At 50.3% G+C, this 16,821-nt stretch overlaps 1 protein-coding gene across 2 annotated transcripts in view; it reads right to left on the bottom strand.

Annotated features, from left to right (window-relative positions):
- The window catches only part of LTBP2 (latent transforming growth factor beta binding protein 2), a 129,507-nt gene extending 122,794 nt beyond the window's left edge, over positions 1–6,713 (bottom strand). Inside the window, exon 1 of one of the 2 annotated variants that reach the window (XM_075926872.2) lies at positions 5,721–6,713. In XM_075926872.2, coding sequence (XP_075782987.2) covers positions 5,721–6,241 — 521 coding nt within the window. In that variant the 5' untranslated portion in view covers positions 6,242–6,713. The remainder of the gene's footprint in view (positions 1–5,720) is intronic. The other variant, XM_075926873.2, reaches the window with a different exon arrangement.
- Between the last annotated feature and the right edge of the window lie 10,108 nt (positions 6,714–16,821).

Here is a 16,821-nt window from a genome sequence, read left to right as displayed (position 1 = left end):
GTGGGAGTAAGGAGCACAGGCTCCACTGTTGTACGGATGACACACTCAGCAGCTTGTGCAATGGGAAAGCACCCAGTCACACTAACACATATGCCTTGTGTTGGCAGCTGGCCAGCTATTGCTAGCAATACACCTAGCTCTACAGTGTATTCACATCTTGGGTGCATCCGAGACATTTCAATGGCCAAAAGCCCAAGGTCTACATCCAAAAAAAAAAGCATAAACAATTTAAAAACAAACAGAACACACCCACCCTGAACATGAGCTGATCCCTGGCAGTGGAGAGGAATGCTGTGACCCAGCATATAGGGCATGTGTCCAGATGCCAGTCAGGAGACATCTGGGGAAGGTTCTAAGCAAAGCTCCATGGAGTGACTGCAGCTTTTAGGATATTTCTGTTCTCCGTATTCTAATAAAGCTCCTTGTTCAGTGATAGAAGAAAGCAGCGTCTGTGGTTCTTTGCTACTGATGCAGTACACGGTGTCAGTAATTGACTCATTCCAAGCCAGCAAAAGAAAATGAAAAGTTCATCTCTCCCTGAAACTTACAGTTGGCTTCACTCAACGGCTTGCATGGAAGGAGCCCTTCCCCAGCTTTTACACTGCAGCCACATTAAACACAGAGCGTGACCTGGGATGTGCCACTGCATTCACTTTTACCACAGGGAATGAAGCTAAACACACATCTGAATCATTGCTATCCCAAAGGGATGAGATGAGATAGCTATACCTTCCTTTTTAGGAAGTGGGAGGGTAAGCATTTTATTGTAAAAAGGACTGCAACTGAGGAATGGAGTGTTTCTAACAAAGGGCGCAGAGTCACAGCATGAGTGCTATACTGAAGCTGACAATGTCATTTCCAGATTGGACAGACATACCCCTGCTAGCCCTGATCATGCTAACACACAAAAAATGGCAGCATAGCTGTAGCAGTACAATTGGTGGGAGGTGGCATTCCACATGGCTTGCCCATATCCAGGGCAGTTAGACCTTCCCATTATTGATGCTGCTGCACCTACACCTCCATAGTTAGCTCTGACACAGCTAGCATCAGTATATCTGCCCCAGCTGGAAATTAAACCTCAGAATAAGGCTCCACTCAACACAACATGTTGTGGGCCTGTTATGAGGCACTTTATGGAGAATCAGAACACTGCCACTTGGAAATTGGTAAGAAAAAATAAATTAAGACATTACCTAGTAACTGGAGTTTTAAACAAGGAACTTTTTGAATAATCGTAATTGTGCCTGAGCTACCCTGGAATGGCTGGTATATCTTGCCTTGTCATCTCAGTGAGTGAAAATGTGAGTCACTTTGCAGGAAAGGGATGTAAGTGTTGTGCAGGTAGAAAAGAAAACATTCCCATTCAGGAAAAGGAAAACACTATAAAATAAAGACTCTTAAAAATTGCACTAGGCAGAAACAGGGCAGATGTAACAAGGCAAAAATAAGATAAATGAGATTGGAATTTGTGAGAATCTTGTAGAAAACTAGCCAATTAGCCCGTCAAAAGACGGGATTTTCAGGTCTCTCCGCCATGTCGGTCTTCTCTCCTGAGCCTCCGGTCTCTCGCTCCATCTCTCTCTCTCTCTCTCTCTCTCCCCTCATCCTCTCACTCTCTCTCTCTCTCAGCTCTCCTCCATCTCCTGCCTCTCTTTCTCTTCTCCTCCCCGTCCTGCCTCTCACTTGGGGGACCGTGGAGCCCAAATGGCCGTTTGGGCGCTGCACTCCCTGTGCTGCATGGGGGGTGTGGAGCCCAAACGGTCACTTGCGCCACTTGTTCCCACATGGCAGCCTGGCTGAGCAGTGCAGAAGTCAGCCGAGCGCCACGGCGGGAGGCAAAGGGGGGCGGGGCGGTGACATTCACTGGTAGGGAGCAGGGCCTGGAGCCGCTCTGGTGCTCGGCTGACTTCTGCGCCGTTCAGCCGGGCTGCCGCAGGGGAGCAAGCAGCACAAGCAGCAGTTTGGGCCCTGCACTCCCCATGCAGCATGGGACGCCCAGAGGGAACAGCTAGTATTTCAGGCAACAACGCCGCCCAGAGGGAACAGCCTTTCAACAACAGCGCTGCCCAGAGGGAACAGCCAGCATTTCAGCGTTACAGACTCTCAGACATTGGGCTACTATATATGGGCATGTCTACACTACCCTCCTAGTTCGAACTAGCGGGGTAATGTAGGCATACCGCACTTGCAAATGAAGCCCGGGATTTGAATTTCCCGGGCTTCATTTGCATAAGCCGGGCGCCGCCATTTTTAAATCCCTGCTCGTTCGAACCCCGTGCCGCGCGGCTACACGCGGCACGAACTAGGTAGTTCGGACTAGGCTTCCTAGTCCGAACTACCATTACTCCTCGTGGAATGAGGAGTAACGGTAGTTCAGACTAGGAAGCCTAGTCCGAACTACCTAGTTCGTGCCGCGTGTAGCCGCGCGGCACGGGGTTCGAACGAGCGGGGATTTAAAAATGGCGGCGCCCAGCTTATGCAAATGAAGCCCGGGAAATTCAAATCCCGGGCTTCATTTGCAAGTGCGGTATGCCTACATTACCCCGCTAGTTCGAACTAGCGGGGTAGTGTAGACATACCCTATATGACTAGCCAAATAGCCCGTCATAAGACGGGATTTTCAGTTCTCTCCTCCATGTCGGTCTTCTCTCCTGAGCCTCCGGTCTCTCTCTCTCTCTCTCTCCTCCTCCTGCCTCCCCCCCCTCAGGTCTCCTCCGCCTCTCTCTCTGTCTCCTCCTGCCTCTCTCTCTGTCTCTCTCTTTCTCTTCTCCTCCCCCTCCTGTCTCTCACTCTGGGGACCTCAGAGCCCAAACAGCTGTTTGGGCTCCGCACTCCCCGTGCTGCATGAGGAGCGCGGAGCCCAAACAGTCGCTTGCGCCACTTGGTCCCAGCGGCAGCCTGACTGAGCGGCGCAGAAGTCAGCCGAGCACCACGGCGGGAGGCGAAGGGGGGCAAGGCGGTGACGTTCACAGCCAGGGGGCGGGGCATGGAGCCACTGTCACGCTGCACGTCACTGCCCCGCCCCCCTTCGCCTCTTGCCGGGGTGCTCGGCTGACTTCTGCCCCGTTCAGCCGGGCTGCCGCTGGGGAGCAAGCAGCCGTTTGGGCCCCGCACTCCCCATGCAGTACGGGCTGCCAAGAGGGAACAGCCAGCATTTCAGCATTACAGACTCACAGACATTGGTCTACTATATATATGATGACCAGAAAGCCACAACTCACAGATACCCAAAACGCTATACCCAACAGGCTTTGAAAAAGAATAGCTCTAGGCTTGTGTTAGGAAAATGAAAATGTTGGTAGACAGTCACTATTCCAATTAGGCAAACATTTTCCATCTCACTAGATCCCACCCCAGCCCCCAAGTCAGCAGGTCAGAAAAAAGTTAACAAGGAAACTTTTCTTGTCCTGGCATCTGAACAAAAAATTCACTGACAATGTGAACTCTACATCCCAAGTTTTTGGGATGCAGTGTGATTTCAAGGATTTTACGTAGGGCTTCCTTTCAAGCAACACTGACAACGTCCCAGGTAAATCTTCATCCTAAGTGATCCTGTTTAAAATGTGAGTGCTGCTACTTCAAAGAGGTCTCAGATTTTCTGCTTCAGCCATCTATCTGTCTGCAGCCTGGCCCCCCCATCCAAGCTTAAAGCAGACTCTCCAGTCCTGATAAAACTGGACAAGGATGAAACTGAATATTAACTGTTATCCCTGGTTCTGATTGGGGCTGATGACAGATTTAGCTGGGCCCTGTAAAACTTTGGGGTAGATGAGGGCTGTGACTCCAGGGGCTTCAAAAGGGGTGTGGCCTCAGATGGAGGAGGCAGGCCTACGGGCAGCCTGCACAGCATTGGGCTCTAGCAGAGATTTAAAAGGGCCTGGAGCCCTGGGCCCTTTTAAATTGCCAGGCCCTGAGGCAATTGCTACCCTGTTCCCCATCAGCAGCCTGGTTGAGACGGACCTTGGTACTCATTATAGATGAAGTAGGCAGCATCTCCAGGTGGGTCCCCCAAACTCAGCTGAATTGCCATGTGACCCTTAGAGCAATGAGCTCACATCCCAACATTAGCGGAAGGAGATCATTCTGCTAAGAAGCGTCCTGAACTGATTACATGGGATTTGATAATCCAAATAAATCCACTGGACAAACCCCTTCTTAGGGCCACAAGGTGAGCAGCGCTAGATGAGTGAGGTAGCCAGAGGCTCGTCTAGAGCTATAGTTTGTTCTTAACGAATAATTTATTGTTAAATATGTGTAGAGCACAGGGGGATGGGAAAAGATGCAAGGCTGTGCATGCTGCTACTTTACATCTCTAGGAGGAAGCAGGTGGGATGGGGCAGAAGAAAGCTCTCAGCAGTAGGCAGAGGGAAGGGGAAGCTTTAGGAATGATGCTGCTTTTCTTACTCTTTTAGTTGAGTTCCTTTGTTAGTGTTGGAAAAAAGTGTTTCTGTGAGTCTGTAACGTGCTTGCATGTCAGAGGGCAATACAGCAATCCGCCCCCTCCCCCCCAAGCCAGCCCCTCCTGCCATCATCCTATGACTATGCTAAAAGGGTTAGTGGCCATTAGTGGCAATCTGGGTTTTCCTAACTGATTACAGAGGGTGGCTTCAAGAGCACGTTACCCCAGCAGTGCAAGCTGAGAGTTGCACGCAAGCAGGGAACCAGCAAAGGGAATGGCAGGAGAGGGAGGAACAACAGGACTCTTCTACAGAGCATCTGAGCACACCGTGTGCCCCCCACCCTACCTCCACATTACCATGGCAAGGACTGCAACTGGGGGCAGCTCTGCCAGACAAGTCATAGGAAGCCTCCTCCAGCTGAGCCAGCAGGAGCTATACAAAGCTCAAAGCTCTACATGCAGAACTTACAAGGGGCCCACCCATTCCAGGTGCAATGTGCCAAGAGGCTAATATCTGCAGTCAGAGAGCATGGCAGCCCAGGTATATTCCTCAAGCCAAGCAAGGGCCTCAGCTGCCCCCACATTGCATTGCCCCTCAGGCACAGAGACACACTGCACTGCAGTTCCCCACCTGTGCTCTCTGCAGGACTATACACAACACCCATACAAGCAGGGCAGCAAAACCCACAGCCTACAATGCAACAGTATGGCCACAGCAGCCCCACCGTGCCCACACACAAAGGGAGCACACCCGGTGCGTTCTGGGGCAACATGCCGAGGAGACACGCTGCAGACAACATGTTGCACGCGTGCCTTCTCGCTCACACACACACATGCTCTCTGTGTGCCGAGACAGAAGCACAAACTCCTCCCGCACGTGGGGGACTTGCTCACAGTGTTACAGCAAGTAACTGAGCTGGCTCCTAAGCTGCTTTGGGCCCTGGGCTGCATGCCAAGGGCAGGCGAGGGTCAGCACAGCTGAAGCCAAGCAGAAACTGGCCCTTATTACTGCACATGGGACAGAAGGTGAGTAAGTGACCAAGGGAGAGACAATCTGAGCTCTACCTGCTGGGGATGGCATACGTGCAGTGCCAATGGGCACAAAAGGTTTGGTTAGTGAACAAAAAGGGGATGGGTATTGGACCAGAGGCCCCTCCTGTGGCTGGAGCTTTGGGGCTGGAGTCTCCACTAACGAAGTTCCCTGAAGATGGGACTTTTCTGGCCCCTTTGCTCCTGACTCAGACCTCTGAGCCGGTGCAACAGAAGGAGTCACATTAGACACCTAGTCCTGGAGTGAGAACCCTTTGGCTACACTTACCCCATGAGTCGGCCTCCGGCATTCTGCATCTTTGCCCGGTACACTGGCCGAGCTTTGACCCCGTTTCTTTGCCGCTGGCGTGTGGAATCCGTCCTCTGCCTCTGCTTAGGGGTCTGAAGGAGGGTCCCATCTGGAGAGTCTGCAGCTGCTCTCAGATTACTGGGTTGGCCCCTGGCGCTCTGGGGAGCAAGTAGTTTGTGATCTGGAGGAATAGATGGATGTGCCCTCTTGTCCCCTCCTGTCGGGCTCCTCATCCAGGCTGGGTGATCCACAGGAGAGGCTGCTGGGAGATGCTCCGAAGCAGGAGGGCTGTGCGCCCGGAACAGGTTGTACACCTTGCCTGTGGGTCCCAAGTTACTGCCCTGGTTCCGCAGCCTTAGCCGACTTGTGTCCCTGCTTCCAGCTTCAGTTTGGAACAAAGAACTCGGATCAGATCTTCCAGCAAAGTCTCTCTGAGAATCACCAAGTCCCAGGAAAAGAGCTAAAGCGAGAGGGAGAAAATTGCCCCAAGAACCCCTCATGGTGCTTGCCTGTGAGGGAAGGCCAGTCCCAAAGGGAGCAGAGCGTACTCAGCGTGTGGCTGCTGACAGCCCCATGAAGGGAAGTGTCCAACGGGAGTTTGTGGGAAGCAGACTAGGCAAAGTTCCTTGAACAAGTCTCCTGAAATAGCCTTCCAAGTCCTTCACTTCACCATCTCCTGCGATGGAGGGCACTTAATCAGTACCTGCTGTCTGCAGGAGCAGGAGAGCCCAGGGAGAAGGTAACACAGCAAGCCCCACAGTGTGGGCTGCACAGAGCAGCTGCAGCCGTCCCTCCTACCCCTGAAAGGAGAACTCCCAGTCCCTCCTCTCCCCTGGCTGTCAGAGCCTGCGCGCTCTGCAGACAGCTCCAAGCACCTTCTCGCCTGCCTCTGGCACTGGCAGAGTCTGGAGGGGATGGAGGGTTTTATTTTTGGAAACCTCCCCCTTTTGTGTCTTTTTGATGCTGACATCGCCCCTCTCCAGAGGACACAGCTCGGCCCCCTCCTTACCAGAGGAGACATTCCAGCAACACCCACTTTGGCAAAGGGAAACAAACTACAACAGAGAAACATTAACCCATGAGCAACCAGGCAGGCCCTTCCACTGCCTGCTCAGAGAGCTTGAGTTCAGCTGCCCAAACATGCCCGGCTGCTGAACAAGCCTGTGGCTCAGCTTCCCCAGCTCACAGCAAGTGTTAGAAATTCACATCCCAGATGTAAGTGTACAGTGAAGCTGAGGCAGGCAGGGGTACATGGGGGAGCACAGCCCTAGAGAGAGAATATACCCCAGGTCAGAGCCCTTTGCCCCTGTGCTGCAGGGGCTGGGATCTTCTGAACAAACCCCTGCCCAATTAGCCTGCATAGCCCAGGATGGCAGACGGGCTGTTAGTCCCATTTCCTGGAGGGCAAATCTGAAGCCCAGAGAGGGGAGGTTTGTCTTGCTCAATGTCACACAGTGGACCAGCCTCTTAGCTAGCACCCGAAGTCCCAGCTCTGTGCCTCAGTGCATTCATCTATTCACATCTATGGCTCCAGGCCAGGAATGAACTAGCCAAAATTCTGTCTCCTTCAGCTATGGAACCAGCCCTTTTGCTGCCCAGAAACAAGGTCAGGGAAAGCCCCAGATAGACAAGATGGGCAAGAGCAGCACTAGCCTCCTCCTTTTCTGCCTCTGGTGTTTTAGATTAGGCAGTAATTGAAAAGACCATCTCGGGTGCCAGGAGATGGGACTAATCTTGTGGAAAAGCAGAACCACAAGTTCAGATCTCAGCTCTACCAACCAACTGCAACCTCACCATGTTGCCTCCCCCTTTCCTCCACTCACTGTGGCCATCTCTCAAATGAAATAAGGACTTTCCTCCTGGGAGGTCTGGAGCTGAACTCCCTTGCCTGGTGATCCCGTGGTGGAGGGGCCCTAGCAGCACACAATATTAGTGATGGTCTGACTTCTCTTCTCACTTGTGAGCAGAAGCTTGGTAAATGCATATTGGGACCTCATATCTCAGCGCACTAGGAGGGCAGGGAGGAGTGTGGTATGTGCTCATGAGAAGGGTGTTGGTTTGTACATGCAGCTGAGTGAGCGTTACTGGGGGTGTTTGCGTCAGAATATCTGGGTCAAACTTCACTGCAGCTTCAGGATGGTCAGTAGCTGAACAAATCCCAGCAGGCCACTTGAGCACTTGTATATTCATTTGGTTCCTACATGACTCACCAATAGGAAAAACTACCCCACTGGACTCCAGGACTAGCTCCTGCTGTCCCATGCCATAGTCTGACTCACCCTACTCTGAACATCCACAGTCTTCTGGCAGGTCTGCAACCTCTGCACAACTGACAGAATGAGGGCAGCTGCAACCAGACCCTTCTCCCTTCCATCACCAGCCTTATCAAAGCCAGGCCCTCTCCTTCTACCACAGCTCACCTCCCCTCACTGCCTACTCCCTGTCCTCTCTGCACCCCTTTCCCTCAGTGTCTCAGCAGGAGAGAGCTGCCTCTTGCCTCACCCAGCTCCATCTGTTTCCGCACTGCCTGGCAGCTGAGCAAGGAACCTCTCCCCCCTGCCCATCTCCCATGGTGCTTTCACACTCTAGGATGCTGAGGCAGTTCTCAGTACCACCAAATTACTCTCCTGGGCACCTCCTGATGGAAGCTGAGGTCCCAGCTGTCTTCTTCCTCACTTCTGCTGCTAGAGCTCTTCTCTCACTGGGGGGCACTTCTAGACTACATTTTGCTTTTGAAAGAAGATATGCAAATTTGGCAGGAATTTGCATATCTTCTCCTGATTGCTTTTTCGAAAAAACCTATAAACCTAAATTTTTGAGGAAGAAAGTTCCTTTGAAAAAAGGGGTTGGTTTTTTTTTTTTTTTTTTTTTTGAAAGACCACATCTAGACTGCTTGCTTTTTTGAAAAAACTCTTTTGAAAAAAGCAATCGGAAGAAGATATGCAAATTCCTGCCAAATTCGCATATCTTCTTCAAAAGTAAAATGTAGTCTAGACATGCCCCCAGTGGCTGTCTCAAGCTGTGCACTAAGAGCCACCCCCAGAGAGGGCTTAGGTTAGCCCGTCCAAAGGTGTAGCAAACCCAGCAAGTGACATTTCTGCAGCTGAGCCTGGTCTCTGCAGAGTCACAGTTCAGCCCTGCCCAAGCACCCTAAAGGGCCCTGCTCCACCCTCCCCTAGCATGAGCCACAGAGACAGATCCTCTGCTCCTCTTCTCTCCCTAATGCAGCAAGGTGAAAAGAGCCCCTGGAACTGCACCAGGAGCAGAGGTGGATCTGGGGGGAATAGATGTGGGGACAGAATTGACGGGAGACTGGAAAAGGCAGAAGGACAAGCAGACGGGATGTCACTTTCATTGCTGTAAAGTGGTGATGTCCAACACGCTAGCCACATGTGGCAATTTGGCCAGTTGTGTATGGTTAGTTGGCTATAGCAGTAGCCACCATAGTAGCCTGACTTTAAAACACTGCCCTCCCCTGCTCTTTGCTCCCTCCGAGCTCCTCAGTCAGGCCAGAAGCTGCAGGGTCATCCTAGTTCTTGAACCTTCCACCTCCTCCTATGGAGGCAAAGTGGATTACTAGCTCCCTCAGGCCAGTCACTCCCATACACAGTCCATGAAAATCCTCCATCACCCACCTTCGCTGTCTCCCCAGCTCTACAGCTAATTCCAATGCCTGCTCTTTGTTTTCAGAACTCTCCTGACTCGCTCTAATTTACCTTGTTGCTCGCAAACCTCCCTCCTCTATTGCTTTCCTAGCCACCTGTTCTGCTGTCTGCTCCTACTACTTCCAGTTCTTAGTCTCCCTCCTGCTCCTTCCCTGATGCTCTCTATGGTGTGGGCAGGGGAAAACAACTTACTTACTTGTGCTGCTCTCTGTGTCTTGTGTTTTCTCTCTACCCACCTAGCCCCTACCAACAGCCTTTGAGTCACATCCGCTCTCAAAGCTCATCTTAAAGCTAGGCCAGTGTAAACTGGAGTGCTCTGTGCAGCATATTATATTGTCACCCAGCTACAATAGTGGTAATGAGCTGGCAATGGAAACACGTGGGCTAAACTGGGGTCCATACGAGCTACTTTTCTTTGGGGCCCAAATTGCCAGGGAGAGAAACTAGTGAGGTGCTACTGCAGCTGAAGTTACAGCATTCACCTATGTCTGTCCAAGTCTGTGAGGAGCAAAGGGAGCTGGCTGGACTGGCATTTTACCCAAATGGAGGTTGCAAGTTTATCTGAGAAGCCGTTTGTTGAGAAAATCCAAGGGGTGCTTTGTGATTTCCCAATGCGTAAACAACTCCTCCCTCTCTGTAGCTGAGGCTGAGTCTCTGCCCAGGAAGCAATTTGTGCTAGCATGTATATAGCTATTGGATCCAAAGAGCATGGCTTTTTCTAAGGTAGAAGTCCTCTCCATCGTCACTTAATTTATTTTCTTATGCAGCAGTGGAAAAAATGCTTGATGTCTAACCCTGACACTAAAGAAATATCAGTGCCATAAACAAGGCTTGGAAAACAAGGAGCCAAAGCCTAAGGCTTTACTGAAACCTAGATTCTGCTGAAATGACTGTAGACATTCTTCTAGCTCCTGCCATGTCAGGGCATGAGCACAAGGGGTGCTGCCGCCACTGCTACCTTTTAGATCACATATAAAATTTGCTCTTTACCCAACTGATTAAACTTCTCTGGGCACCAGCAGCAGCCCAGAGCCTAGGAAACCAAAAGCCATCCATGAGCCAGGGAGAGTGAGGGGGTGAGAGGATCCGTTTCCTTTCTGACAAGGTAAAGTAGAGAGAAGTGTAAAGCAACCACAGCAATGAATGATCCCATGCCTCCAACACCTCATGCAAGCTGCTCCACTTTTACCATCGCCTCAGGGTCCCATGGAGCCAGGCCCAGGGAGCTTGCATAGTTTTACTCCCTGTATACAATAACCCCTCAGCACTTAGAATCAAGCTCATTCCATTGTGAAACATGCAAACACTCGCATGTTACTGCAGGGATACTGTGGAGCCAGGTGCCCCCATTCATAGATGCTGGAACTAGGGGTGCAGGGGTGCTGCAGCTTGAAGAGGTTTCCATTATACACAGGGTTTCCAGTCTTATACAATAGCTGTCAGCACCCCACTATAAAATTGTTCCAGCACCCTGAACCCCATTACAGATTTAGAGTTGCTCACAAGTATGTGACAGAAAGCTTTTATGCAGTCCTTCTTTGTTACTGCAGGGTTGCTTGTGTACACCTCGGGCTAGCAGTGGGGGTGCTTGGGAGAATGAGGCTGGGCCCCCTGGCTTCTTCTTGTTGTTTTCCTCTGGCAAGCATTTTCTGTCTACGTACCTCCTGCACAGTTGCTAGCCAAACACTGGAAGCCTTATAGGTGTGGATTGTTTCAGTCCATGCTGCGGGCTAACATTCATTGCAGAGCTCAGTGTGCTGCCCTCTCTAGGCACTGGCACTTCTCTGGCTTTAGTGACTCATTTCGTACTCATCCTGTCAGAAATGCGGAAGAGTAGAGTCCGTGGGGAATTGCAACAGGAGTTGGATTTCAGTACACTGCTTAGCAGGGCTCAGACGACAAACATGAACTAGCTCAGTTCTCAGGAACTCCCCAGACAGCAGCGCTTGGACAGTTCAGGGCAATGAGCCTACAAGATCAAACCCTTGCCAAAGAGAGATTAGCAGTGAAGCGATGATGAGAAAGCAACCCAACAACCTGGAATTTGACAGAATCTCTGGCGACTGGGCCATCTGGCCGTTTGCTGCTGGGACCACAGGGCTTTTCTAGGACGTTAAACTGAATTCACTAAAGATGTGAACTGTATGTGTTAGATAAAACATATTGAACCCCTGTGCAGATGCTCTCATATAGAACAAGATTGGTTCATTTTAACTTAATTCACTTTTGCACTTTCAATTCATACTTTCTGTTACCTGACAACTTCTCATGTAGACAATCACTTAGGAGGTAGTGCTTGGCATCAGCTCAGCTTGGCTGCAGAGATCAGTAACTTCTAGACCCAGAGAGGTAATGTCTAAACTCTAGAGAAAGCACAAGTTCAGAGGCTGACCTAGGTGGCCACCAACACACAAGGTTTCCAATTCCCAGCTGCCATGCTGCCAAAAGGCAGAGGACGAGACTAACAATGGAGACACCACTGAGTGCGCTCTTCAGAGCAGCATAGGAGATCGATGGAGCAGAGTGTAGCTGCTCTGGTGTTGCAATCTTCCTCTTCTCCCAGGAAAGCATGTTGCTCAAGGAATAGAGTTAAGCATGTTGCTAGAACTGAGTCAAGTGGGTGCGTCATGAAGTTAGGAAACTCAACACAAAAAGAACACAGACACTGCATTTGCCTCCCAGCTGAGAACTGCAAGGTCCACTCCTGAACTTCAATTTTCCCTAGATAGATTAGCATGAAGAATCAATTCGCTATTAACCCTCCGGCCTGATGGGAGGGAGGCCCTTCAGGGCAGAGATGGTGGAGGTCAGTGGTCTCTTTCTCTCTGGACTCAGCTACACAGAGTTTTTATATTTCAGTGCCACTGAATTCTTGCCCTATGTGACTGCATCACCCCTGTAATTTGACACGAAAGTGATATAGCACCTAGGATTCACACTCCCAAGGGCATTTGGCCCCCAGATGTGGCTCCTGGCACAATGTTCCTTACATTAACTCCTTTTCTTTCTCCACAGAAAGGTTCAGAACTCACATGTGCTTATTCCTCCACTGCTGAGCACTCCCGTAATACGGTGCAGATGGGATGCATTCCACAGATTCGGAAGCCGGCTGCTGAGAGGAAAAAGGGACTGTTCCATTATGTACAGGGCCAGACAAAGCCTATGGGGATCTTGTCAGAGCCTGCACTTCCTCTGGTAGAGCCACCCATACTAGCACTGTTGGTGGGTAGGGGAATCAGCCTTTTGATGCATATCTCATAAGAGTTTCTCTCTCCAAATATGGAGATGTTCAGTCCTTCACCCTCAACTTTCTTTAGGGTGGGGTAGATGACATATGCAATTTGAGGCATTGAAGAGGTTATAGACCCACTGAGAGATGGGTCACACACAGACAGAGATACAACCTTGGGGCCATGGTGATCATGAAAAGTACAAAATTAAGGTAGCTCACAAGCCAGTTGGACTGGACCTTATGAAGAGGGCACAACCAAGCAGCAGAGCCAGCTTTGGGACTCCATAAAGCATTTAGAAAAGCCTGCAAGGAAATAATTCCAGCCCCTTGACTTGGCAGTGAAACATATAGCTCAGCATGTTCTGATGATGGGACACTGTTCCATGAAAAAACGCAACATTCCCTCTGGGTAGGTGTGCAGCTACTGAGCATTAGGGGAATGGCTGCACCCTCTCTCTTGGTGGAGCTCTCTGCCAGCTCTCGGAGAGCCCCAGACCGAGGAAGAGTTCGGAAGGCAGACTAGCCATGTGTGTCAGGGATGGGCTGCTTTCAGGAAACAGAGGAAAGAAGCTTATCGCACAGCTCCTACTCATGGATTGAGTTGTTGGCTTTTGCATTACTTATGCTTTCACTTAAACAGGACCAGCTACAACAAGGAGGAAGGAAGGAGGCACACACCAACCATTTAGGCATCCTATGGCCAGGCTCCTTTAGAATACCATTGTCTAAACATGTGTGTTCACATTAATACTGGCTCAGACCATGCACAGCAGCGCTTGGACAGTTAGAACACAAGAAAATATATATAAACCTGCAGATACAAAGTAGGGAGAAACATGGGCAACAGGAACAGATGAGAGACCCTTAAGGACAAGAGTGGATAGCAAGTCAGATAGGAGTTTGTCATGTGGTATGATTTAGAGAAAGGCACTGGTGAAGCTGCCATGAGAAATCCATTGGGGTCCTTGTTTAATGATCACACTGATGGTTATTTTGACTCTCTTTGCTCCATCACCAACTATTCCCACCAGCAGCTGAGCTTAAATGTAACCAATGCAGTAGAGAGAAAACACGCCTGAAACAATAGCTCTAAGAGAGGGATGAGCCCCCTATTTTCCAGCAGGATATGCATATAGAGAGGATGAAAACAACAACACATGTCTGTATCTGTGCTGCCTGTAGGAGGCCCATGAAAAGGACAGCAAAAGTTTGTTTTTCCTGCATATTAGTAGGGTGTTAACTCTGATGGCTGCCTCAAGAGGCCAGCTGAAGTATCAATATTCATTGCGCAGGTGGAGGTATGGGAGGGGGAAACAAGCCTTAACTCTCAAGAGGCCTGAGAACAGGAAACCAACTTTAGGATATGCGGTGACCCAGACAGTCTGTGTTAGGGGAAGATCAAAGGGGCCAGGCTTCCACATCTGTTTTTTTGAGGAGCAGTTCTCCAAGGCTACAAAAACACCAAGAAAAGAACAGACTCAAGGACTTCGAGCAAGAAGGACAAATATCAGTGATGAAAGTCAGGAGGAAAGTCAGGGCTCAGGTGGAAAATCTTCTATTTCACTGTATTAAACTTTTCTTTTAAAAAACCACACACATTGAATTTCTTCAGTACCATCTTAGGTTTTATTACAAAAAAAAGAAAAGAACAAAACCACCATTCACCACTTTTTGGACTTGACTGTGCGTTTCAGATTAAAGCTGTTTCATTCCTTTTCTCTTCTACCAAACAAACTGTCCTTTAGGAGCGATGGCTCTCCAATTCCCTTACAAAAACACTTAGCTTGGCTGCCCACCAGTTTTGGAAATCCTATAAGTTACCACCATGGTAGCCCAAGTTAAAAGGGAAGCTGGTTGTTGACAATGTGAATTTTGAGCAGGTTGATTCTGACCACATTTTTTAGTTTCAGTCACCCCCACCACAGAATCCTGCTGATTTGGGAGATGAAAGGTCAGACCTGTATCTCAGTGGACAATGACAGAGTGATTTTGAGTCAGTACTAAGAGTTCATTAATAAATTAATGTTGGGAATGAACAAACAACAGCATTGATTTTGGCTGGTGGGTTTGTCACATCAGTGGCAAGTAAGTCAGTTGGCATACAATTAGGGAGGTTGTAATTAATTTGCATAGTACAATCCTATTGGGCAAAAGGTAAAGGCACCAGGCTGGGTTTACAGCTCTCCAAGGACACCACAGTTGCAGAGGGACTCTTCCTTCTATCCAAGAGGTTCTCCTGTTCTGGTTTATCCATTGACCAATCTTCATGCACCATATGAATGACCTATAAATGGCAGTTTACATGGCAAACATGGGCAGCTGCTATGTATGGTGCAAAGCTGCTGTGCACTTCTGCACAAGGTCTGGTCACCAGATGCCAAGAACTTGGGGCTCGAAGCTGCAGAAAGGCAGCACCCATTTCCCCTGTGGGAGCTGCCTCCCCACCCCTCCCCCGGCGACTGAACAACCTGACAACAACGATCTGAGGTAGAATCAGGGATATTCATACCACTGCTGTGAACTGCACCTAGTAGCCTAGACCTTTCATTTTCTGGTCATCGCCCCCAGCTCTGTCCTGAGCTCAGACACACACAGCCCATCCCTCTCAGAGTTTTCATTCCTCCTCCTCCCTCTTTCCTTTTCCCACTCTCTCTCTGTCCAGCTGACTAGGCAGCTTTCCACAGCCAAGTGCACACAAGCGATGCTAATAGCCCAGGTGACCGTGTGAATTCCTGACAGACTGGCAAGCCCAGCACAGTAGGGAGTGGTGCCAGAACCAGGAGCAGCAGTCAAGAGGGCAGCGTGTACAGTATGGCTAGGGGCATTCCCTCCCCACCTCCCTTGTAGAACCTCTCCATCCTCCTCACAAGGTACCCTGTCTTAAGGCCACAGATTGCATAACTGGGCAAACCCCAGATAGCTTACCTCCCTGTGCTTTGCTACAGGGACACAACTGGGGGCATCCCTGCTAATGTACTTCAGTGCCAAGCCAGAACACTGGACTCCAGTGCCGTCTGAATTGGGTTAATCCCCAGGCAGTTATTGAATGAGTGGGGGCAGCTGCTGTCCTGTATCAGCCTGGAGGAAGGGCACTCGCAGAAGCCAGGGACACCGCCTGGGGAGATTAAAGCAGTGACCTCCATAGAATGGCATCAAAAGACTGATTGTCTGGGGTTAATCATAAAGAATGAGAGCAGCACCTCAGAGCCCAAAGGTGTGGAGGAAACGTCTAGGGGCTTGCAGTGTGAGAGAGAAAGTGCTGTCACTTTTGCTCAGTCCTCTCCAGATCAAGTTTAATGTCCCTTTCATCTCCTCCATAGGGAGGACTAGAGCAGTGGTCTCCAACCTTTTTAAGCACAAGATCATTTTTAGAATTTAAGTGCAATCCAAGATCTACCTCAAACCCAAACACCCTGACCCCGGCTCCTTCCTGTCCCTTCTCCAAGGCCCTGCCCCCTGCTCACTCCATTTCTCGCTCCCTTTCATCAGGCATTGGGCACAGTCTCTGGTCTTGGATTAAGTGATCTAGAGCGCAGGCAGGGCGGCTCTGAGCTGAGCCCGGGGCAAGCAGCTGGGGTGCCAGAGGAAGTTCTAGGTGCAGGCTCTGGGAGAGTGTTTGGATACACAGGTGCTCCGGGCTGCGGCAGGAGCTTGGGGAGCAGAGAGGCTTCATAACTAGGGTAGGAGTTCAGGATATAGGCTCCAGTGGGGCACTGCTTATCTTAGGTGGCTTCTGGCTGGTGGTGCAGTGGGGCTAAGACAGGCTCACCCCCTCCTGGCCAACTGCCTAAAGCAGCCAGCAAACTCCACTAAGTTTTGTTGTGCCTCCTGTCTGCTTTGTGGAAATAGGATACAGAGTGGGAAAGGGGGCACCTTGGCAGGAGCACCCCTCACCCTCTCCTGCCATGCATAGGAAGCTGGAGGCTCCTGAGGGGACAGCTCCAAGGCAAAGGGCAGGAGGTGTGCAGTAGGGAGAGGGACAGCTGAAGTGCTGCACTTGATAGCTTCTTGGCCAAACCAGTGAGGATCACCTGTCAGAGGCTCCAAGATCTAGCAGCAGATCCTGATCAACTGGTTGGTCACCACTGAACTAGAGGCACTGAGAGTGATTTTGAGTCAGTACTAAGAGTTCATTAATAAATTAATGTTGGGAATGAGCAAACAACATTGATTTTGGCTGGTG

The sequence above is a fragment of the Pelodiscus sinensis genome, chromosome 5 (genome assembly GCF_052426305.1).
Source record: "Pelodiscus sinensis isolate ZL-2025 chromosome 5, ASM5242630v1, whole genome shotgun sequence".
Classification (NCBI taxonomy): Eukaryota; Metazoa; Chordata; order Testudines; family Trionychidae; genus Pelodiscus; species Pelodiscus sinensis.
The sequence above is the reverse complement of the archived record's forward strand: the minus strand, read 5'-3'. Positions and strand labels throughout refer to the sequence as shown.